The 24,530-nt window shown below is 40.2% G+C and overlaps 1 protein-coding gene across 3 annotated transcripts in view; it reads left to right on the forward strand.

The window, feature by feature from the left end:
• LOC146796555 (cytochrome P450 3A24-like) overlaps window positions 1-24,530 on the forward strand; it is a 318,208-nt gene that overhangs the window by 272,666 nt on the left and 21,012 nt on the right. For all 3 annotated transcript variants that reach the window (XM_085629191.1, XM_085629190.1, XM_085629189.1), the window contains exon 11: window positions 412-638. In XM_085629191.1, coding sequence (XP_085485317.1) covers window positions 412-638 — 227 coding nt within the window. The remainder of the gene's footprint in view (window positions 1-411; window positions 639-24,530) is intronic.

Below are 24,530 nucleotides of genomic sequence, written 5' to 3' on the forward strand. Positions count from 1 at the left end.
ATAAACAATGTGTTTATCTTTCTTAAGCCAATACCACAATATTCAATTGTGGTGGCACCAAAGCTCCTTAGAAACCAGAAGGCTAATGCTTGTTTTAAAAGTCGTGGCATAATTAACATTCAAATGTTTTGGGAAGATGAACGACCCAGAAGGGCGAAGGCACTAGATTTGTAAACCATCCACTTCAGAATTCTAAGCCCATGAAGCCAACATAAGTTTTGCATCAGGACACTCCGGAGAACATCTGTGCGCTTTATAAATTTCACTCATCAATCTCACTCATCTTCTAAGAGATGCCTTAGTAATAAGATCTCTTGCACTACATGGGTGATGCAATTATGTCAAATAAGGAAACTGTATATCACGTATAGTGTTTCACCTCTAACCTAGTGTATTTCCCATTAACTGTAGGCTCCTCCCACATATGATGCACTGATACAGATGGAGTACTTGGAGATGGCAATTAACGAGACCCTCAGAATGTACCCCACTGGAGGACGACTTGACAGAGTCTGTAAGGAGACTGTGGAGGTGAATGGAGTGACAATCCCAGAAGGAATGGTGGTGATGATCCCATTACATACACTGCACCGGGATCCTGAGTATTGGCCGGAACCAGACGAGTTCAATCCAGACAGGTATCATTCCCATATGAAGGGTGCAAGAAGGAGAGATAGAGTGGTAGCAATGAAGTCCATTACTAATATGGCTAATTTTCAATTTAAGTCAATATCAGGATACTGAAGAAATAAGGGCATAGTGGATAGGAAAACTGGCATAAGTTAAGATAGAAAGAGTTTCAAAAGTCACTTTTCTGACACAGGTAGGTTAAACTAAAATTACGGTCTCTTACAGCGCACATTACAGATCTACATTGAGTTTGACATCTGAACAATAAAAATTGGTTTAAACATATGGGGACCAATTCACAAAAGTATTTAAGGTAAGAAGTTCTCTTTTATGTACTCTTACATGCCTTTGAAATGCCCAACTCTCTAAAAATAAAATGTAAAGAGGATACCATGCTTTATTACTCGTATATAAATATTCCTCTTTTAATCCCATCTTGATATTTTGGGGCAATTTTAAAGGAGTGCAAGAGTACAAGCATGAATACAACTGGAAGACTACCTCACATATTACAACATTTCTTCGTACACACCCCCCCCCCTTGTATACATCCCTCGAAGTGTATTCCTGGGACAACATGTTACAAGCAGAGACTTCACAGCTGGGTGCCTGGAACAGGAGCAGAAAGGACCTCATTGCAAGCTTCCCAGTTAATTACAGTATGAGCGGTAACTCCTGTCAGGTCAAACCTGCTGATATTTGTCTGTAGAAAAAACGCTTAGAATTTCCCAGAAAATGCAGATTTTGGTTTGGCAAGCACCAAAATCCTCCTGTTACTCCCCAGAAAGTTATAATTGACGGATATTTACTGTAGCGGATACAATTCCAGCTGCTGTAATTTTACCAGGTGCGATAAATATCTCATAATTTTCTGTTCGCTTGTAATGATGGCCAAAATTTCTACACACTGAAAAGTTCATGAAGGTATTGAATTGCGTTGCAGCAGTTATGTTGGAGACAAATTCATTTATTGAAGAAATGGTGGCAGTGCATTTTAAAGCACATTTACACAGTAACCTTGCTCAAGGAGGTAAATACTATGTTAGCGAAAGGGTTGGAAGCTCTTTCCTTCGCTGGTCTTTCTCTACCTCCTTCTCTCCTCCTTTATCCTGCTTGCTATCCATTTATCCTTCTTTCCTACCTTTCCAACATTTTTCCTTTCTGTGAATATGACCGACTTTTCTATTTTTAGGTCTCGCACAGGCAGCGCATGCGCTGCCCCTCCGAGGCATCAAGTAATCAGTATTAGTGGTGAAACTCCACCCATTGCGTTTCTATTTGTTTTGTGGCTTGCCATTGGTTAAATCTGGCATTGCTCTTCTTATCTCGCTCATTGATTGGCTGGTGGTCTGATATGTCACTTCAGTTTTGCTTCCGTTGTGCAGGAAACAGCACCGAACAACTACAATTTAGTTCCACTGTTCTGCTGTTATCTTTTTTATTTAGGGACTACTTCCTTGTTTTGTACTGCTGCTCTTGTGCTAATGTGCCTGAAAATTGTCAAATGAAACTGCCCTCCCAGGATACAGTAACTCGACTTTGGAATAAAGCTGCCGGGTTTGCTCATTTAAGTAACTGTCCGCATGAACATTTTCTAAGGACACATTCTACCCAAGGTGCCTCGTGTGAATGAATCCGAAAGTGAATGTCACACTTACACCACATTCACACATGTACCAATATTGTGAGAAAAGGTAAAGGACGCGTGTCGAATAAGTCAAACCACGAAACTCTCGGGTTTGCTAAAAATGTTTCTAACTTCTTTAATATTTCATCAAACAGTTGAACCAAGAAATGCACCAACTTTCAATAATACTATAATATTAAAATAATTTAGTTTGTTTCAATGCCATTGACTTGACTGTGACCTGAAAGTGTCGGTGTTTGACGTGTTGTATACCAGGTTTAATGAAATGAGTATCTATATGTGCGGCTGTTTATACCTATTAGGATACCACCAGGTCCTCTAAGAAGCTGGCAGGAGAATACAGGTGCCATTTCAGCCCATCTGCCCGTCGCTTCCATAAGACAGGCCGGAGGACTGCGGTGTGAAGAGCACACGCTGAGACAGCAGTGTGTGCTGTGCTACTGAGAGAGAAGAGAAATGAGCCTGCGTCCCCAAGAATAGATCTCCTGAGAGGCAGGAAGGGCCAGAGATAGAGGCGAGAGACAGATGAGAGACCTGGGGAGGGGGGGATGGTCTTCTTTCCCATAAGACCCTTTCCCCACTACTCGCGAGGTGTGCCCATTTCAGCCCTGAACACAGGCGGAACAAGTGAGAATCCTAACACAGGAACAAAATATCATGATATTGAGGAGGAAACTCCAGTGTAGACTACTCAGAGCAAGTACACAGCACTCACAGACAACGAGAGTACGGCGCTGTCAGATAATACAAGCACAGTGTGCTGACAGATGGTGAGGATGGTGTACACATGGTAACGGAGGAGTACTCACGAATACTGACAGTACAGCACACTCACTCATGGTGTACGTGAGGCATGTTCGTAGGTAATGCAAACGCACACAGTCACAGATATTTCCAGCCTTGTGTTCTCACACTTGCAGTCAGTGCTGTGAACTCACGCACAGACACTGCCAGTGCAGATGGAAGGTGAAACTTCAAGACAACAGGATGTATATATGTACATTTGTTTATATGCACCGAGCACTTATTTCACACATTGCACGGTTCACACTGATCGTTTTAATTAGATAGCACAGCTCTGTGAGATTATTTAATCAATGGAACGTGATTTGTATGGCCCTTCAACTCAACTATTGATACACTATCAAGAGGATGGGGAGAGAACGTGGCGTAACAGCCAGAGCTTTGATTTTGGAACTAGCGAACCAGGTTTGAGTCTCCGCGTCGGCTCAATATCCTGTTATTCTGAGCAAATCACTTAATCTAACGGGCGCAGTTAGAGTGCTGTACTCACAGATAATGCTAGTGCAGTGTACTCACACACAATGGAGGTGCAGTGCACTCAGTTACCCACTCACGCCTGTGCCACAGCGTGTAGCATTGACTTGCAAATAACGGGAGCTTGCCATGACCCAGTGTTCTGATACATGGCTGTGGGGGCACAAAGACCTGTGTATGGCAGAGACAAACCATGTGCGTAGCCAAACGCCGGCATTTTGAAACGCATTTTTATGAATAAAGAATCCGATAAACATAGCACTGCCGCATAACGATGAGAATGCAAACAATTTCAATTAGCATATGTGGCAAACGGTGCACTATGTTTATGCTGACATATAGAATATTTTCGAGGATTCTCTCAAGCACAATTGCGGGTAAAAGAGGAACCACCCCTAAATTGTGATATAATTTTGGATTGTTTGAAATTGGAGTGTGTTAAAAAAATTCCCTGGCTCTCTTATCTGCATGATCAACTGGAGAAGCTGGGATTGCAGGACTGTTTTCCAGGAAACATATCTGCAATTCCAAAAGCCAAGCTCAAAAGTGACTTCCTCTTATATTTGAAGCATGAAAGAGATGGCCAAGAGACGGTCAAAAAAAGGGTTGTACAGCACTCATTGTTAATTAGCTCCCCACGAATTGAATCCTATATTTCCTTTTACTCTAACCAAGCCAAAATGTTTTACTTGATTAGGTTCAGGATGGGTATTGCTCATTTGCTGGTTTCGTACCCACGTGATGTATATTGTGATGCTAAATTAGATTTGTGTCCATGTAATTCAATTTCTGCACAGAGCACTTTGCATTTTATATTCTTTTGTAAACTTTATCATAACCCTAGACACACTTTTTTAAAACCACTATTAAGATTTTTAAATATTAGAAAGTGTCAACCTGCATTATTTCATCTACTTCTTTTAAATGATGAATTCACTTATCTCATGGTCTATAAGTATATCTCCTTTGCAGTTCGGCTCCGTAATATTGTTGGAAAATGAATTCCTGGATATTGATTAGGTCGGTTAAATTCTTATCATGTTTATTTTTGCTAAATAATGTTTTTATCTGTTCTTTTATGGCTGTCATTAAGCCGAATAAAGATCTTTGACTGACTGACAATCACGATAAAGTTTACATTTCGTATTTTTTCCAAAATATGATTACATGGAGAGGGGAAGGTTGCAGTTATGGGGTTTAAAACAAGCATTCAGCAGCTCCTGTTTCTGCTACTCCCATGACACACTGTGTGCTTTGAAGGAAATAACTTTTCCAAAATCTGGGCTCCTTTTATTTATGTGGGATCCATCAGAAGTACGGATTTTTCCACATAAGAAAATACATTACTTTCGGATTCCCTCCATGCAGTGAGTGATCTGAGCAAAACACAATAGCCTCTGAAACAAGCATTTGCAATGCAATAGGTCTTGCAATTAAGCAAGTTTGAGCTATTGATATTGCAAATAACAATGCCTTTTATTTTTACTTTTGTTTTTAAAACATAAATAAAAGGCATTGTCATGTACAATGCCAATAGCTTAAACTCGCGTAAATGCGAGACCTATTGCATTGCAAATGCTTGTTCCTCATGTAGTCCCTTATTCTCAGCCTCTTTTTGGCCTCCCCTTGCCTTATATGCATCACAAACCACCAATGCTTTTAAAATGTCTAATACACAGTCACTGCCTCGCTATAATTAGAAATAATAATCAGCAGACCCATTGGTAAGACATAGAAACTATCTATAATTTCGTAAACCCATGGAGACGTTTCATATAAAGTCTGTGCAACAATTTTGGGCTGAAGCTTAAAAGAGCTACAGCAGAGATATTCCCACCTTATACACTTGTAAAGGATTATTTGTCCTGGAACTTTCAAGGAATGATCTGCTTTCAGCTGGAAATGTAGCAGGATTTGCTGACATCTCAGTAGTAATTAAAGAGCACAACAGAACATAACACACTAACATAACACAAAGCAAAATAACAATACAACCAACAAATAACAGGACACAACCAAATAAAACATTCACAACAAAATGGAACCCAACAACCACAGTACAACACAAAGATAATTGATCGCAAAAACAAAGCCACCCAAAAAACAACAAAACACATCACCACCACAGCAAAATGTAACACAATAGATATACACAAATATTCTTCTTACACATTAACACCTCCTCACGTTTGCTCTGATAATACGGTGGTAACAGTTGTTTGTACCACGCACTCCCTTACTTACAACATATGACATGTAACAACCCCAGTCAAAAATTTGCCTTTGAAGGGGTGTTTTAAATATTGTGGATATTCTCTTCTTGTAATTTAGGAAACAGTTTAATATTCCAGTTCTAAATTTTCAGCCCCATTGCCATTAGTAAACAGAATAAATAAACCCCAACCTCCTCCGCATTGTCTTTAGGAAAAGAAAATGTAAGAATCACATAATAATGCACATTTATAAAACAAGCTTCAGAAATGTTTAAGAAATAGCTAGTGGCGGCCGGCAATGCAGCGTTGTGATTTGTTCGAGCGCCATGGTTCGGCACTCAGAAGGGGAATGGACGGGGAATGGGGGCTTGGGCATGTTCTCCACCAAGGCTGTAATGCAGCCTGGGTGGAGAGCATGCTATGAGCGCATGAATGTTTGGCCGGCCCGAGACAGCAGGCCAAACATTTATGTGCATGTAGGGAGTGAAAACCACTCCTACCCTGCTCCTTCAGCAGAGCAGGTCCGTCCCGCTTCCCAAAGCTGCCATGCCCTCATAAAAATAAAAAATAAAATGATAATAACATTGAGTTATTATCATTTGTTTTTCTTAAACTGCTGAATAGCAGTGGGGCAACGCTCTTCTGCCTTAGCGGACGAGCCGCCACTGGAAATACCTGTTTACTCCTTTAGTAATTCACCATCTTCTGAAATAGGGACTGTCGTGGATTGTTTATTATTCTAAGGCCCTGCATATGAGTATGGGGGAGCAGAATTACTGCATGGGATTCTGCTCCGCCAAATTATAAGTGTGCCAGTTTTCCCGCAACCAGTTTCCCCGGGAGTTGGGACACTGTACCAGAGTTTACTGGGCTGTAATTCTGACAGGAGAAATCTAATTAGGCTTTGGCTGCAGTAGACCCAAGCCTCTTTCCTATTTTTTTCCTGGCACAGGGAGCATGCAGGGCTCCTGCCACCAGGCACTTGACTTCTACTTCGCTACCCTACTCCCCACATCCCCCTCTCTGCACTCTCACCACACACAGAGGTCCCTGTATATATTTACTATCATCCCTAAATCCCCACACTTAGGAACTCTGTGTGGTTTAATGACTGCTATATATAGTCCCACCCAATGATTCCCAATCCCATGTGGTTTAACTCGCACAATACAGGTGTGTTGTTACCAAACTGTAACGTTAATTCTGCATGCGGACTTTGAACCCCGACAGCACTGTGCAAGTTGTAATCAGGGCCAAAAAAGATGCAAATGTACATTTTCCAAAGTGAAGCACAAAACATCTACAGCTGAAACAGACTTTAAAGTTTTGCAGCGCATTGCCATTCAAGATTTGCTCTATTTTCTGTAATATAGTATTAAGGGGCCGAATTATTTTTTAAAGGCCCATCATTTCCAATACAAGAAAGCTTACTTAAAAAACCTAAATGCAGAAGAGCAGCTCTCACCTACTTCAGATACTTTCTTAATGCAAAACTGACACAGGTTTTTATGACTAAGATGTTTGTAAATTTCATTATGGTTTACTGAAGATATACTCGTGGTACTGTGTTGAAGTTGTCTCATCAGTCTTTTTTGTGTCTCCCTCCAACTCCAACAAATGATCCTCAGATGTTTTCAAACACCTCATAGCAATTTCTGTGGTTGAGAAGTTGAACATTCTTTGACTTTTGATCCAGCAGAATCGAAATCACTGAAATTTGTGTTTGTATTTTCGCCTCCATTTATCAGTGAGAAAATTGTTGTTCGGAAGAGTCTGGAGCCCTCAATATTGAGAGTTGAGAAGACTGAGGCTCTTAAATAGATTGGGTTGAGAATGTCCTCTTTACAAAGCTTTCAAGAAAGTCTTTGTCCACACAGGTTTCGATGGAGCAAATCAGAATCGTATCTCCCAATTCAGCACAGCCCGTTACGCAACACTACTGACCAGTTTTCATGATATGGGTATTCATAGCAAATCTTTGACTTGGAAATACTCCTTTATGGCAAATATATTCTACAATAGCTCCCAACCACCACATACCTCATCCTACATGCCCAAATACTTGAGTTCCCCTCCTTAACTCTCCTCCAAACATGATACAATCCGTCCAGCTTGTTCTAATTATAAATATGATAAACACATTATTGCTATATTACAAATATCCATGACACAATGCTGTCATTTCTTGTACCTTGCTTTGTCAACATGGCTGGATTGGGTACCAAAGCAGCCCTGCAAATTTTGTCAGACCACCCCCCTGCTGGGGAACGGGGGTGCAAGTGTGAAGCACTTCTGCTTTTGTTAATGGGGCCCGATATTGCAGTACCGCAGCTAAATCGGCCCTAGTAACAAAACCAGCCTCCATCACTGCAACACCGGCTCCCACCTTTCCAGCCTCCCGGGTAAACACCTGATGCCCCCTATGCCTTGTCCGGCCCTGTTTGACGATGTCATTAGCTAGTTGACCGCAAACCACTTGGCCCTGATCAGCGGCCTTCAACATTACAGCCTAAATAATGAGGGCGTCACTGCAGATGTTTCATCCTTTTTATACTGTTCTTACAGTGTCTCCACTCTTTAGTATGCTATACTATCACACAATCTCAGTAGCTTTGAGAATGGTGCTGGTGACCAGCTTTCTTTTAAAGGCTCCTCTAGCCAACGTTGTACGGCCACAGGAGGTGATCTTTCACTCGTATATATGGGTTTCTCAATATGAGATGTACATTTGGCAGTATAAACATGTGGATTCAGTTGCATTTTAGTTACCAGATTGTTCAGGCCTAGTGTGATGCACATTTATCAGCAGCTATTTATACGGGTAGCCATTTACAGTGCTGTGCCTGATGCAAAGAGCCCCTGTCTCCCCTGAGTCTTAACCGGCTATTGCATTGATAGAGATCAGGGTATGTAAATTATTCCCACTACCACGGATAGAGTAATCTCACAGTTACACGCACATACATTCATCATACGCTAGGGCCCATTTCACTAACATACGCTCAAATACTCTACTGGCAATAAACCTGTGGGAAGAAAACTCCTAAACCACCCTGCATCTATATCGAGGACGATAAGACCTAATTATAGTGATTGTCCTTAAACATATTCTATATAATCTTATTCAATAATGATCAAAAATGTACACAATAATTGACAAGGAAGAATATTCAACACCATGTTTTAAAATTATATTGCTTTATCTAAATTAGTCAAAGAAAATCAATCAGAATAAATCAGTTCTCATAGTTACCTATTCTAACTAAGTGTCAGAACGGGTCAGGACAAGTCTCTCGGTAAAAGTCTCTCAAGACAAAGTCCCTTCAGCATCGATCCTCAGCAACGCAGGTTCACGCGGCAAAGGCAAAATGGCAAGTGGCAAAAAGCCCTCCCTAGGCTAACATTTTTATAGTAAAAATTACAATGGAAACACACATAAAGTTTGCAATATTAACTGAATCACTGAGCAGAGCGAGAAGGAAGGGATGTAACATTGCTACATCTGAAAATCTCCGCTCAGGAAAAGTCACAAACGAAGACTACGGAACAGGAACCAAGAAACTATTAAAGTATCTAGTTTGTTCAACTTCCCTCGGCAGCCGAACCACAGTTCATTGTTCATTTCTAAAACTCCTTTGTTTCCCAAGGACGTTCCATTTCTTTTGGAGATCCTCCAAAACTGCTGCTGTCCTCATGGAAAGTTTTCTTACGAGGACCATGGTCAGTCAACTTCAGGACCATTTCCAGCAGGGGTCTCCCTCGTTACATCTTTCATATTACAAATCACGGGCAGGCTTCAAAATTCAGCCATCTTAACTCAGGCCTCCATAGGCCACAATTGACCATCTTAATTAAAGAGACAAAATAAACATTACTACAGCATAGTGATTAAACAGTGTTAACCCCACTAATACCCTTATGTGTATGTATTTATCTAGCTCTTGCAACATAAAAAGCATTAATTCATAAAACGTTTGTGCTCAAAAATAAACAGCACACAGCAACGTTTAAACATGAAAACTTGCACGTTATTTTTTAAGAAACAGAAACAGCACACGCATGCTAACCCTCGTGTAACTTTCTCTTATATTAAGACAAACGGATTGATTAATAAAAACACACTTACACAAGACAAATAATTAATTGTTAATTATTAATAATTAATAAAACGCATAAACATACCAGAGCTTCAAAAGCCCCTGAATTTTCTAAATGAAAACTCTGCTCCAGCAATCCCCCCTTTGGTGATTTTATCACCAAATAAACCCAAAAAAAAAATTAGTGAAAATTTAATCCCATTTTAGGAGAAATCAGAAATGTCTTTTCCCCTTACACAACATTACACACCAGTCACTCTTTCATCATCTCTCTTTGTCTCTAAATAAACACTCTCCCTCAATTCTTCTAATTCAATCTCTTGCGGTTCTCTTTTCAACCTCTTGTTTTTCTTTTCCTTATTCAATTTCTTTTTCCCTCTCCTGTTTTTACAACACACACACACTAATCTTAGTATCAATAAAGCAATAATTATACAAGTTAATGGAAACAATATCCTACCTATAATAGTACTACCTATTTTTGCAATAAAATTCTTAACAGCTATCATCTTATTAGCTATTTTAGTCCACAAATTCCCAGCTTCAAGTGGTACTAATTCTTCATGCAAATCAGTAATATTTTTGATATAGACCTTCAGGTCTTTACTTTCATCAGGAATGTAAGTGCAACAATGTTGAACTTTCAGCATTCCACAGACTCCACCCTCCTTGGCCAATAGAATATCAAGGGCAAGTCGATTTTGCATAGACATGGCACGTACGGCACTTAATTCCGTATTCACCAAAAGAAACCCTCCTGCGGTATTTGTCGATAAGCGATCAACCACTGTGGACAGTTTCCGAATTCCATAAGCATTCAAAGAAATTCCCACTGCTGGAATCAAAACCCCAAAAATATCACCCACAATTTCAGACCAAGTTTCTCTCTTAAAACGTGTTAATAAGTTAATATCTTCTACATCTCTTATTTTATCTGTATGAAAAATCTTAGGAAAAACCAGGCCCACATAACATGTGCCATACCAATGGTCAGGCAACTTGTAATAAGCCTTGTTCCCACAAACATAGTACACTCCTGGAAAAATTGTATCCTCTCCACCTCTGAAACCCCAACCTGTCGCAACGAAGTATGTATCATGGCACTCACTAGTCCCCACAAAATATGTATCATATTGGGATTTCCTTCTGGTAATGCATAGTTTACCCTTCTGCGGTACATCTAGAGCTAAAGTTGGACTAGCCCCATTTTTCAACTCTTTTCCCATTTCAATGTCCCAAATTGTCTCACTCACTTCATATTTTCCTGCTTTCTCATGCTTGTTCAATCTCCTTTCCTCTACCATATCCAGGAAAGCTTTCTCCTCTTCTTTCAGACTGCAAGTTAAATTATTCCTAAAAATATAATCTAATGTTAATCCTTTTTCTTCAATAAAAATCTCACCAAAAGTGTTAGCTTCTTTAGCTGGATTCAGCTCTTTGTTCATTGGCAAGTGCCCAAAAATACTATCTCTGTTAGACATCTTATAATCTATTTTCCCTAACAAATAAAAAACACTACTTAAAATACTACAAGAAATACCATATGTAGCTGGTAAATGGTGATAAGTAACACCCTCTGAAACGGATGCAGGTAACTGCATACAGACATAGCAATTCCTGACTTCCATTGTTTTCACATATTCATATAACAACTTCGAAAAAACATTACTAGAAAAATTATTAATTGACCTATCTTTGTGTATGTAAGTGTTACTAATTGGAACTACTTCTTGTGAACTCTTCTCTATATTTGTCACATTTTCTGTATTCATCCCAAATTCAACCTTAAAAGTCACTAAAAAAACTAAAATACCCCATAGAAGCATTAATAATCCAGTACAGCAGCAGCACATCCTACACCACCTTTTAAAGAAGGCACATCTATTTTGATTATCCTCTATGTTAGCCATTTTACTACTTTGACTTAACCACTACTCCACTACTGAAATTTGAAACTTTAAAAATCTTCAGCAATTCTTTTCAAATTCTTTTCTCTCTTTCCAGTTTCTTCAAATGATCTTTTCCATTCACTTAATACGAGTGAATCCTCCTTTTATTCAGTTTGGATACTTGTCATTCTTCACTTCACTTTCTTCAACATCAAATTGTATTAGATCTCCAATATTCAAATCCAAATCCTCAGTATCTGACTCTTCTCCAATGTCAGTTAAGAGTACTTTCAAGATTTCACCAGTATCTTCCTCAACCACTCCTCGTACGGTCTCCTCTGGATTTCCTTGACTTTCCACCTCTTCACTTTCAGGCAGTGTCACATACATCCATTCCGGCGACCTATACTTTTGGTTAGGTTTTCTCACTCTTTTGACTTCTTCTGGTTCTTTCGATTCTTTTGATTCTTTTCCTTCAGCCTTTGAACTTTGACTCGATATTTCATTCACTTGTTCAACTTTTGATGAATTTGCTCTTATTACTCTGTATCTCAACCTTTTAACTCGGTTGTTAGGCCAACGATCTCCTTTCACAACCTTTTTCGGCCTTAATTCTTTTTCATTCCTTTCTCCAATCCAAGTTCTCTTTCTCAGAACTCGACCTTCTGTTTGTTCATTTTCATCATCCGATTCTGTTTCAAGTGCTTTCTGTTTTCGTTTCTTAGCAGTTTTCTTTTCTTCCACAGATTCTTTCACCACTATTTGAGACTTCCCTACTTCTGTCCCTCCTCGAGTCTCCGACACGCAATCTTCTTGTTGTCTACTTGTCCCTTCACCTAGCTCGTCATGAATGTTCCCTACACCTCCTCGGGGGTCTTCCACAATCTGTCCCTCTCTATCTTCTTCTGACCCTGCTTCTCCAAGTATAATCTCAAGTGGTTCTTCAATCTCCTCCTCTTCTGATTCAGGAGTAGTCTCTGTGTGATTTTCCTTTTCTTTTCTTTTTCCTCCACTGCTACTTGAAACTTCAGGCTCTTTTACAGAATCCGATCTTCTCTCTGATACTCGCAGTGATTCTCTTGAAGCTCTCTCTGCTTCTTTTCTCACTGATTCCGTATCTTCAGTATCTTCACCATCACTAGAATCTGACTCTTCAAAATACTCTTTACCAGTCCCCTCTTTTGGGTTTGGAACTCTCAGAGTATGACTTGCATGTACCCAGTGCTTCACTCCAGCACACTTTACTGCAGTCGTCGTAGTCAGAATAACTTGTCTCGGCCTTCCCCACCTTGGAATCAAGCAATTTCTTCTTCTGTGCACCTTAATCCTTACCCAGTCTCCTGGACTCAGATCATGGGCTTGCTTCTTCTCAAGTGTGGTAGCTTCTTCTCCAACCTGGTGAAACACAGAATGAACTGCGTCAGCCAGGCCTTTACAGTAATCCAAAATCATGTCATCAGTTATTGTCACCAATTTATTTACAGGCACGAATGCATGGCGCATTGCACGTCCCATGATTATCTCGTGCGGGCTCAAACCTGTAGTTCTATCTGGAGTAGATCTCATTGTCATCAGAACTAGAGGCAAAACATCTGGCCATTTCATGCCAGTGGCTAAGCACATCTTTCCAATCCTATTTTTGATTGTGCCATTAATCTGTTCAACCACACCAGAAGCCTCTGGTCGGTATGCACAATGTAGCTTCTGCTGTATTTTCAATGCTTCACAAATTAAACTTATAAGCTCATTTTGAAAGTGTCTACCTCTATCAGACTCAACTGTAACTGGAAACCCGTACCTAGGAATCAACTCTCTCAACAGTAATTTTGCCACTGTTAATCCATCATTTCTTCTAGTCGGGTAAGCTTCCACCCACCTTGAAAACAAACAGACTACCACTAGAACATACCTCAGTCTGTTCACTTGGGGCATTTCAATGAAATCAATTTGCATTCTTGTAAAAGGACCTCCCTCTCTGCCAATAGTCCCTAGACTCACCACTGTCTTTTTCCCAGTATTAAATTGCTGACAAATTAAACACCTTTGACAGATGCTTTCTGCAATTGTTCTGAACTTTGCATTGTACCAGGTTTGTTTGAACGACCGGACCATTGCGTCCCTCCCCAAATGTCCCTGGCCATGATACATCCTTGCCATTGACGACAAGATTGAGTTGGGCATTACTGCTCTGCCATCTCTATAGACCCAAACATGGTCTGTTTCTCTTGGGGCACATCCTGCCTTAATCCAATCTTGTTTCTCTTCTTCTCCTGCCTCATCCTGTAACTGCTTCACTTCATCCCATGTTTCTAAGACATTAGTAAACATCACAGAGAGAAAAGACATTTCCCCCTCTCTGTCCCGATTAATGGACTGATTTGTCTTGGCGCAGTATTGCGCAACATCATTCGCGTATCTATTTCCAACCGTTATGAAATCCTCCCCCTGACCATGGGCAGCACATTTTACAACTGCTAACTCCTTAGGCAGCTGTATCGCCTCAAGCAATTTACCAATCATTTCAGCATTCTTTATTGGAGTTCCACCTGACGTCAAGAAACCTCTTTGTAGCCAAAGTTGGCCAAAATCATGCACCACTCCAAATCCATACTGACTATCAGTCATCACAGTCGTCCTCAAATCTTTCCCAATTTCACAAGCTTTTGTCAATGCCACCAATTCAGCAACTTGCGCAGATTTCACTCCTTTCAATGGCGATGCTTCCATGACCTCTGAAACTTTGCACACCGCATATGCTGCACATAGCACACCATTATCATTTCTCAGGCATGATCCATCCACAAACAACACATGGTCATTCTCAGGTAAGGGAAGATCCCTTATGTCTGGTCTCGGTTTTGTACAGTACTCAAGCACATCCAAACAATCATGATCATCTTCCATCATTATACCCACATTTTCAATATCCGGCAAGAGTGTCGCTGGATTCACATTCACACATCTCTCAAGAGTCACATTTGATGCTCCCAGAATCACTTTTTCGTACTTAGTCAGCCGACTATGTGACATATACTGGGTTCTGCTTCTCGTCAAAAGAATTGCCACATTGTGAGGTACGAATACCCTTACAGGATATCCCATTATGATTCCCTCACTCTGTTCCAGGCTTCTGCATGTTGCAGCCACAGATTTTAGACAACCTGGTAAACCCCCAGCTACAGGGTCAAGTGTCGATGAGAAGTACGCAATAGGCCTCCTCAGCTGTCCATGTTTCTGGATTAACACTGAAAGTGCACATCCATTTCTCTCACTGCAGTACAGCTCGAATTCTTTCTCATAGTCAGGCATACCCAAAGTTGGAGCTTCACACATTTTACTTTTAAGCTCTTCAAATGCTGGTAATTGTTCTGCATCCAGATCCAATGGGTCTGACATCTCACTTTTTGTCAATTTAATCAGTGGCTTTGCTATCAGCGAAAAATTAATTATCCACTGACGACAATATTCCACCATACCCAGGAACATTCTCACTTCTCTCTGGGTTTTTGGAGCTTTCATTTCTCTGATTATTCTGATCCTGTCATTAGTCACTTTTCTCAGACCTTTTTCAATATTGTGTCCAAGATAATGTACCTCTTTCTTGCAAAATTGCAATTTGGCTGGAGATACCTTTAACCCTCCATCTCCCAGATGATTCAGTAAAGCTATGGTATCTACTTCACAAGCTTCACGTGTCTTTGATGCCACAAGTAGGTCATCAATATATTGAACTAGTACTGAGTTCTCAGGCATGATGAAACTTTCCAACGATTTTTTCAATAGCTGATTGAATATCGAAGGACTCTCCGTATACCCCTGTGGGATACGACACCATGCTAAAATACGCTGGCCAAACCTAAATGCAAAAATCGGCTGGCTGTCATGATGCAATGGAATTGAAAAGAACGCATGACACAAATCAATCACTGTATACCACTCAGCATCATGTGGAATTTTATACAGAATCACTGATGGATTTGGCACAATAGGACAACATGCCACCACAATTTGATTAACTTTTCTCAGATCTTGCATGATCCTAAATTTGCCATTAGGCTTCTTCAGCCCCATTATCGGTGAATTACACGGGCTACTCAGTAGTTCTCTCAGAACTCCCTGCTGAATCATTTTCTCAATTATAGGAGTTATCCCTTCAATTATTTCTGGTGTCATTTTGTACTGAGGAATGTTAGGATATGTAATTCCCTCTTTTACTGCAATTTTCACTGGATCTACATTATTCATCAATCCCACATCCTCTCCAGTAAAATCCCAAACTGCTCTTTTCACTGTGTCTCTCAGCTCTTGAGGCAAATCCTCCGGATTAAATACTGCAAATGCACCAATTAACTCACTTTCTCTATTTTCTAGAGTCATTCGGTACAATACATCATCATCTGGTGTCTCAAAAGCTATTCCATCCGGTGTACAGAAAATTGTACAGTTCATCTTGCACAACAAGTCCCTACCTAACAGGTTCACTGGACTCGTGTCACAGACAATAAATCTGTGCATGTCTGAAAATTTCCCTATCTGTACTCTTACTGGTTCAGTAAGACGTGTTCTGATTTGTGTGTTTGCTACACCAACTACTTGGATTGCTTCATCCGAGAGAGGAAGATTTTAACATCTGTTGACCTGACAGTTGATCTTGTCGCACCTGTGTCTACCAAAAAAGTAACACTCTCCTCATTTATTTTCCCATCCACAAATGGTCCTGCCTGGTCTATTTCTAGAGTTGCACCAAGTATGCACTCTTCCTCCTCTCTTCGGCACCGTCAATAATCACCCTCAGACTCACTCCCTTCACTCTTTAACAAGTACTGTTGTACCTGGTTAGAACGTCTTGGTTTGTTTACCTGTTCATCATTGTAGAATCCTGAATCCTGATTATACTTTTGTACCCCTCTATTCTGCGGCAAGGGCGGTTTTGGCTCTTGACTCTGCTGTCTCACAACTTTCTGTTGTTGTTGCTGTTGGTTATTTCCTTCATTCTGCACCTGTTGATTTAAGGATTTACCCTCATTATTCACTAATGGTGGATTAGGACATTCAGATCTCCAATGTCCCAGTTGGCCACAGTTGTGACACGGAAACTTCTTCTTTGCTTCCTCAAGACTTCCCTTTCCCTTTCCTGCATACCTAGGTCTATTCCCCGCATTATTTCCTGGATTATTTGCCTGTTCCACCAACTGTGCTTCCTGTCTTTCTGCAACTTTCACTTGTGCCCACATCGCTTTCTCTTTCAGCTTTCTTTGTTTTGCTTCAATTTCATCACTGAAGTATTTTGCATGTCTCAGAATCTCATCTACTTTCTTACTTTGCCAATCCACTGTGTGCTCACGAATTCTCTCACCAATTTCAGGTCTTAGACCATATACAAATCTGTATACAAAATGACTCAAATCTTTGTCACCCAGGTGTTCATCTCCACTGAATTGTTTAAAAGCCAGTATCAGCCTCTCGTAAAAAGCATGAACTGATTCTTTTGCTTCCTGTTGTGTTCGATCTATCTTAACCCAGTCTGTCTCTTTTGGAGGAACTTTACTCTTCAGGTATACCATCACCTGATCATATTTTCTCATTACTTCTGGATCTGGTGCCCCTGTTCTTGGATCTCTTGGATACTCCTCAGTAGGCCAACTCACAACTATTTTACACTCAGTCCACAAGTCTGCTGGAACAATTATATCAAACAGACTATTCAGGTCAACCCACAGCACTTTTGACAATTTCACAAACCTGTCTACCTGCCTATACCACTCGACGGGCTTTTCTCTCAATCGAGGGAAATCATTCGTAAATGATAAAATATCCTGTCTGGTCCATGGAACATGTACATATCCTCCTCCAGGTATTTCTCTCATGGGATAATGCTCCACTGGTTTCTCCTTTTCTCTCACTGGAAATGCTGAATAAGTCGTTCTATCTTCAGATTCCTCTCTTTTCTTATACCACCTATCCTTCCATTTTTCTACATCACCCCATCTTCGCAATAATGCTATCATTTCCTTGATCTGTCCTGTTCTACCGGAAGTATTCAAATTTTCTATATCCTTTTCAGTAAAGTCCATCTTGTAGGTTTTTTGCAAAGCCTTTACTTTATCAATGTCAATTCCCTGCTCATTTGCTATCGCTCTTAGTCTATCATGTGTATTTCTTGCTCTCCAGGTGATACTTTTACACATAAACATCAGCTCACCATCATGATGACTCTTCAGGATTTCTGTTGGAACTGTTCCTGTCACAAGCTCTTCTAATTCTATACGTAACCTAGCCACATCAATAACTTGTGAATCTTTATCCTTTTTCTGAAGAACTTTCATCCAATCATTTAAATCATCAACTGTTATTTCAGCAGTTTTTCTCACTGGAACCACTCTTTTCTGCGGTTCTAAAATTGGCATCCCTGAACAACCAGGTTCACTAGCATCCAGTATTTCACTACATGTGTCATGTCTGGTTTGTCTCAGGTCACTTCTCCCTGTTCTTTTATCTGAATCTCCTGAAGGACCAACTGAATTTGTCAAATCATTCGCAACATATGGAACTACCAGTCCATTTTCACCTGTCCTCTGTCTGTCAAACATAGGAATAACCGGACCTATAGTTACAGGCACTGTAACAGCTTCCAGATTCTTCGTTAACTCCCTAATTTTCTCAGTCAGTTCTGTTGTCGTCTTTGCTAATTGTCTGGCATTTTCGTCACTACCTCGATTCTCTTTCTCCCTGAAAGAATTACTACCTCTTGATTCAGGTGTCACTTTTTCTTTCTCAATGATACAGACTGTATCTCTTATCGGAGAAACAACGGGTGTACTCTCGTCTGGTTCTGGTCTATATGGAGGTGGTCTCTTGTAAATCATGTCATTCAAGACCTCATCCTCATACTCTCCATATCTTCTCATATCTGACTCAGGAACCCTTTCTGCTCCCCCTTCAACTGTTCTCATCGGATATAATCCCTCTGACATATTAGCATCTCGCCATCTTTTCATTCGATCATGATGTGTTTCACGATCATGTCTCCTCCCAAACATATGCCTGTAGTAACCTCCAGATCTTTGCTTTTCTCGCTCATGAACTTCCTCTTCCCATTCCACTAAAGCCTCAAACTGCGTAGGTCTCGGCTTCGGGTCTAAGCATGACATCTTTTCCCGTAAATTTCTCAACACGGCCAGATTAAATGAACCATGTTCTGGAAATGCTAGAACACCATCTTCTTTAGTATACCTAACCCAGTTCTCTAACCATATACAGGTATGATACCCATATTTCGCAGCCATGAAGGATGCAGGTGTTTTCGCTGGAGGTAGCAACTCACCCTCTCTCGTCTTAACCTCTTTATCCTTGCTAAACCACTTTTTAACTTTTCCAAAGAATGTCTTTTTCTTTTTCTCTTCTTGATAATACATTTTAGCGCTTACCAAAACTCTCTACTCTTTCCGTATTATAAATATACAATACGAGCTTTTCAACCAATAGCAGCGCGACTCACACTAACGCACCAATCCTGGAGCGTCTACGTCACTAAACAGCTCTACCAATCCCTGCGCGACTTACACTAACGCACCAATCCTAGCGCGAACCCTATTCTGATCCACTATCCAATCAGAGCGCGGTCTTTCTGACGTCAACAGTCGCTGCAGTCTCTGTCTCCTGTCTCTGTCACTTGTCTACCCCTCCTTTACAAAATCTCTCAGTAGACTTCGTGTCAAGATTTCTACAAAATCTATTAGTTACAACATAAAAACATCTCCATTGTCTGCTTCGCTAACCACAGAATAGTAAAAGAGAGTCTATTTCTCAAGAGTCAACAAACTTTCATACATCTCATAACTGTTTCCTCTAAGACTTATCCAAAGAGTCTCACAATCAATAAATGTATATGCATTCACGCACATTCATACAAGAGAAATATAGTACATGCACACAGAATCCTGCTTCCCGAGAACAGCGCACAATCTGTCCCACTACAGAATTATAACATACATTAACTAAGCAACTTTGCCCAGTCCTCAAACAAGCTCAGAGAATACCTATTACTCCTCCCGCAATAAGCTTTAACGGAAATCCTTACGGATCCCTGGGACTTAAGACCAGAGTTTCACAGATAACCTTCACTACGATACACACTCCTTATATTCCAGAAATATTCTAATAGTAACATACAACAATGTCACTGATTCCGAACCCAGACAATGTGACGCGCAACTTCAATTGTCACACATTATTCCTTACAATTCCGTCTTTCCCGAGAGCAGCATATACTTCCCTCTGCCCTACTACGGAACTGCTACCAGCTCCCAAATTCCAGAAGCACTACATATAACTCAACAAGACGACTTCAACATATAATATTAGTACATATACCAACATCAACAAAATAAATCAACAATCAATAAGCTAATATACAAGCAATCTTATCTTATCAGATCAAGACAACCATCTAAAACCATCCTCTGCTACCAGAGAAATTGATAGAGATCAGGGTATGTAAATTATTCCCACTACCACGGATAGAGTAATCTCACAGTTACACGCACACACATTCATCATACGCTAGGGCCCATTTCACTAACATACGCTCAAATACTCTACTGGCAATAAACCTGTGGGAAGAAAACTCCTAAACCACCCTGCATCTATATCGAGGACGATAAGACCTAATTATAGTGATTGTCCTTAAACATATTCTATATAATCTTATTCAATAATGATCAAAAATGTACACAATAATTGACAAGGAAGAATATTCAACACCATGTTTTAAAATTATATTGCTTTATCTAAATTAGTCAAAGAAAATCAATCAGAATAAATCAGTTCTCATAGTTACCTATTCTAACTAAGTGTCAGAACGGGTCAGGACAAGTCTCTCGGTAAAAGTCTATCAAGGCAAAGTCCCTTCAGCATCGATCCTCAGCAACGCAGGTTCACGCGGCAAAGGCAAAATGGCAAGTGGCAAAAAGCCCTCCCTAGGCTAACATTTTTATAGTAAAAATTACAATGGAAACACACATAAAGTTTGCAATATTAACTGAATCACTGAGCAGAGCGAGAAGGAAGGGATGTAACATTGCTACATCTGAAAATCTCCGCTCAGGAAAAGTCACAAACGAAGACTACGGAACAGGAACCAAGAAACTATTAAAGTATCTAGTTTGTTCAACTTCCCTCGGCAGCCGAACCACAGTTCATTGTTCATTTCTAAAACTCCTTTGTTTCCCAAGGACGTTCCATTTCTTTTGGAGATCCTCCAAAACTGCTGCTGTCCTCATGGAAAGTTTTCTTACGAGGACCATGGTCAGTCAACTTCAGGACCATTTCCAGCAGGGGTCTCCCTCGTTACATCTTTCATATTACAAATCACGGGCAGGCTTCAAAATTCAGCCATCTTAACTCAGGCCTCCATAGGCCACAATTGACCATCTTAATTAAAGAGACAAAATAAACATTACTACAGCATAGTGATTAAACAGTGTTAACCCCACTAATACCCTTATGTGTATGTATTTATCTAGCTCTTGCAACATAAAAAGCATTAATTCAGAAAGCGTTTTGTGCTCAAAAATAAACAGCACACAGCAACGTTTAAACATGAAAACTTGCACGTTATTTTTTAAGAAACAGAAACAGCACACGCATGCTAACCCTCGTGTAACTTTCTCTTATATTAAGACAAACGGATTGATTAATAAAAACACACTTACACAAGACAAATAATTAATTGTTAATTATTAATAATTAATAAAACGCATAAACATACCGGAGCTTCAAAAGCCCCTGAATTTTCTAAATGAAAACTCTGCTCCAGCAGCATCAAATTCTAAGTTTGTCACAACTGATCCCAAGAAGGCTACAGCATGGATGCTACGTTTAGTCCCCGGAATCCTCCATGCTCTATCAATGATATTTTAAAAACTAGGCGGTGTGCCCCTTTACACCCCTACTTGCTGTCCTTACCTGGTGACCCTATCCTATCCCTTGCACTGGAATGTTTTTAGCTTGAAGCATGCTCTCCCCATGTAGCATGTGGGCAACTTATCTCTGACAGAGATGTTTTAGTCTATGGGCAAAGTGGCTGTTTCCCAGGGCCCCTACTCTCCAAGGGGTAGACTGGGAAAATTAACTTCCTCTCTATTTGACCCTTGTATATTCTATTTCTATATCTAAACCTCTCTCCCTCGCCACCTCTCTCTACCTCAGTCTCTCTACCCAATGTCAATTTAAGGAATTTTTTTCGGTCCCAGGCAAGCCATATTTCAACTATTTTTCTGTGATCTTGTTAAAGTTTAACATATAATTTAGTATTGTTTGGAACATGCAAGCTTGAATTGGCAGGAAATCGATAATAAAATTCAACTGTGTTCCATTCCGGGGCCCCTATAATGTATTGCTCAGGCTCCCAAAACCCTTAAGATGGCACTGGTCTCTAAGGGACAGCCATCACCCCTGGATCTCTGAGTCCAGTCTGCTACATGCCACTGTGCCAGGCTTGACTACTGTCACTCCTGCATTCCAAGGTCCCCATGAAGTGCTTATTCAACCTCCTTAAATGCAGGTTTGTCTTTTGATCCAAGGATGTAAAGCAACTGGAGCTGTCTTCACTCAGGGTTTGTGGAATTTGAGATGTACAAATACATGTAACCCTCTGCCAGAAGTTACAACATAGCATCTCGCCTTGTCCCGTGCAGCCACAACTTCATTCAAATCAATCCTAGATTTGTTCTTATTGCTATTCTCAAGAAATCAAATTTTTTTCAGTCGCGATTCCAAACAAGAGCAACCATCTTGCTGGGTAGTCGCCATGCCCAGATCATTTGTCATTTTTGTAATGTCAAATTAGGACATATATAGGAATCTATCATTACACACGCCATGATTTTTATACGCATGACTCCTTGCAAAAAGGTTGAAAAACTATTTGAAATTTGCAAAGTTTATTCTAAACTTTTGTAAAGTGTGAAAAAGCAACTTTGCATTCTCTGTGCATTTTTTTTAATTTTCAATATCCATTATGGTATATTTTCTTAGTTATATTCTACTTAAAATGCGCTTTCACCAAACAGTCAAAGTTTTCAGTTGATATCTATGGGTAGTATTTAAAGAGGCATCCTTTGTGAATCCTACCAAAATATTTCAACAAAACACCACAGTAAAGATGTAAAAGGTTCACGTATTCGACACAGGGGCCAAGCTTCACAAATTTTAAACGTTAGGTTAGCTTTACTTTTTTAACTCTAAACCGACAATGAACATTTTTGGCAATTAGCAAACCAACGCAAATTGGTATTTTTTTTCCTCTCAATATTTTATATAGCACCAACTTGACCTGAAATCAGGTATCGGAGCACTTTACATGAGCACCAGTTGCGCTACATGAGGACACATTTATTTTCGTTAGGCACAGAGAGATTAAGTGATTTGCCCAGAATCACAGGATGTTGAGCGTTGTTGCCGAGACTCAAACCCGGTTCCCCATATTTGAAGTCCACCGCTCTAACCGTTAGGCTACATCCTCTCCCCAATTTTCGTTAGCTTGTATGGAACAGTAACAAAAACAGCGCAAAACGCTGCTTTGCATTACTTTGTGTCAGGGGGGCATTACATGGGTGGCACATGGGTGTTCCCATGCAACCACCCATGTTTTTTGACACTAAACCTTGTCTACTAACTATAGTAGACAGGGTTTAGTGTGTTAAAAGGATAAAAAAAAATCTTTTCACCTTGCTGTTCCGACTTTGCATGTGTGCTGCACTGTACAGCACACATACAAAGTAGGAAAAAGTTTTAAACTTGTCTAGCCATAGTATTTTGTACAGCAAAGGTACCCTTCCTGTTAAAAGCCTACATAGACTCTGGCATGCTCCATAGCACTACGGCACTAAGGTGTGTGCATGGCAGCACAAATCAGCGCCAGAGTTAGGGAGAGGGGAGGAGAGTTCCATATCTCTGTGAATATGGCGCTGTCCTGCTCTCTCCCTGTCACGCAATGCAGCGCAGCCTCTGCGACAGCTGTTTGAATTTGGGCCTTGATATCCTCCACTATACTAAGACTTTCATGTAAATAATGGGTCCATTGTCATTTGACAGACTGTTGATTGGCTCTCCTAATGACCAATGTTATGCTGCTAGTGTCACGGGGAAAATTTGCTGAAAAAAGCACTCTTTCAATTTCATTTTCACAAAGTTTTCTTGGGTAGATAAACCTACATTACTTCTGGGGTGGGTCAGACTTCTTTAGCAAACCATTAAAGCCTTTGAATGGTTCATTAAGATCCTTTCAGAACTTCTGGATTTTTTCAGAAATGCATACAAAATAGTGCAGTAAAATGCTCTGTTTGTCCCCATTTTTTCAATGCGGTGCTTCTACTCTACAATCCAGAGAGGTTACATATGTACGCCACTTTAAAAGATCACAATCCAGAATAAGTACGTACGTATGCCACATTAAAAGATAGCAATCCAGAGCAGATATGTACGTATGCCACTTTAAAAGATCAGAATCCAGAATGAGTACGTACGTATGCCACATTAAAAGATAGCAATCCAGAGCAGATATGTACGTATGCCACTTTAAAAGATCAGAATCCAGAGCAATTACATATGTACTCTCTTTAAAAGATCACAATCTAGAGTGGCCCACTTTAAAAGGTCACAATCCAGAGTGGATACGTACATACATTACTTTAAAAGATCACAATCTAGAGCGAGTAGATATGTGCATCACTTTTAAAGATCAAAATCCAGAGCGAGTACATACGTGCATCAC

Source organism: Triturus cristatus, chromosome 10 (genome assembly GCF_964204655.1).
Source record: "Triturus cristatus chromosome 10, aTriCri1.1, whole genome shotgun sequence".
Taxonomy (NCBI): domain Eukaryota; kingdom Metazoa; phylum Chordata; class Amphibia; order Caudata; family Salamandridae; genus Triturus; species Triturus cristatus.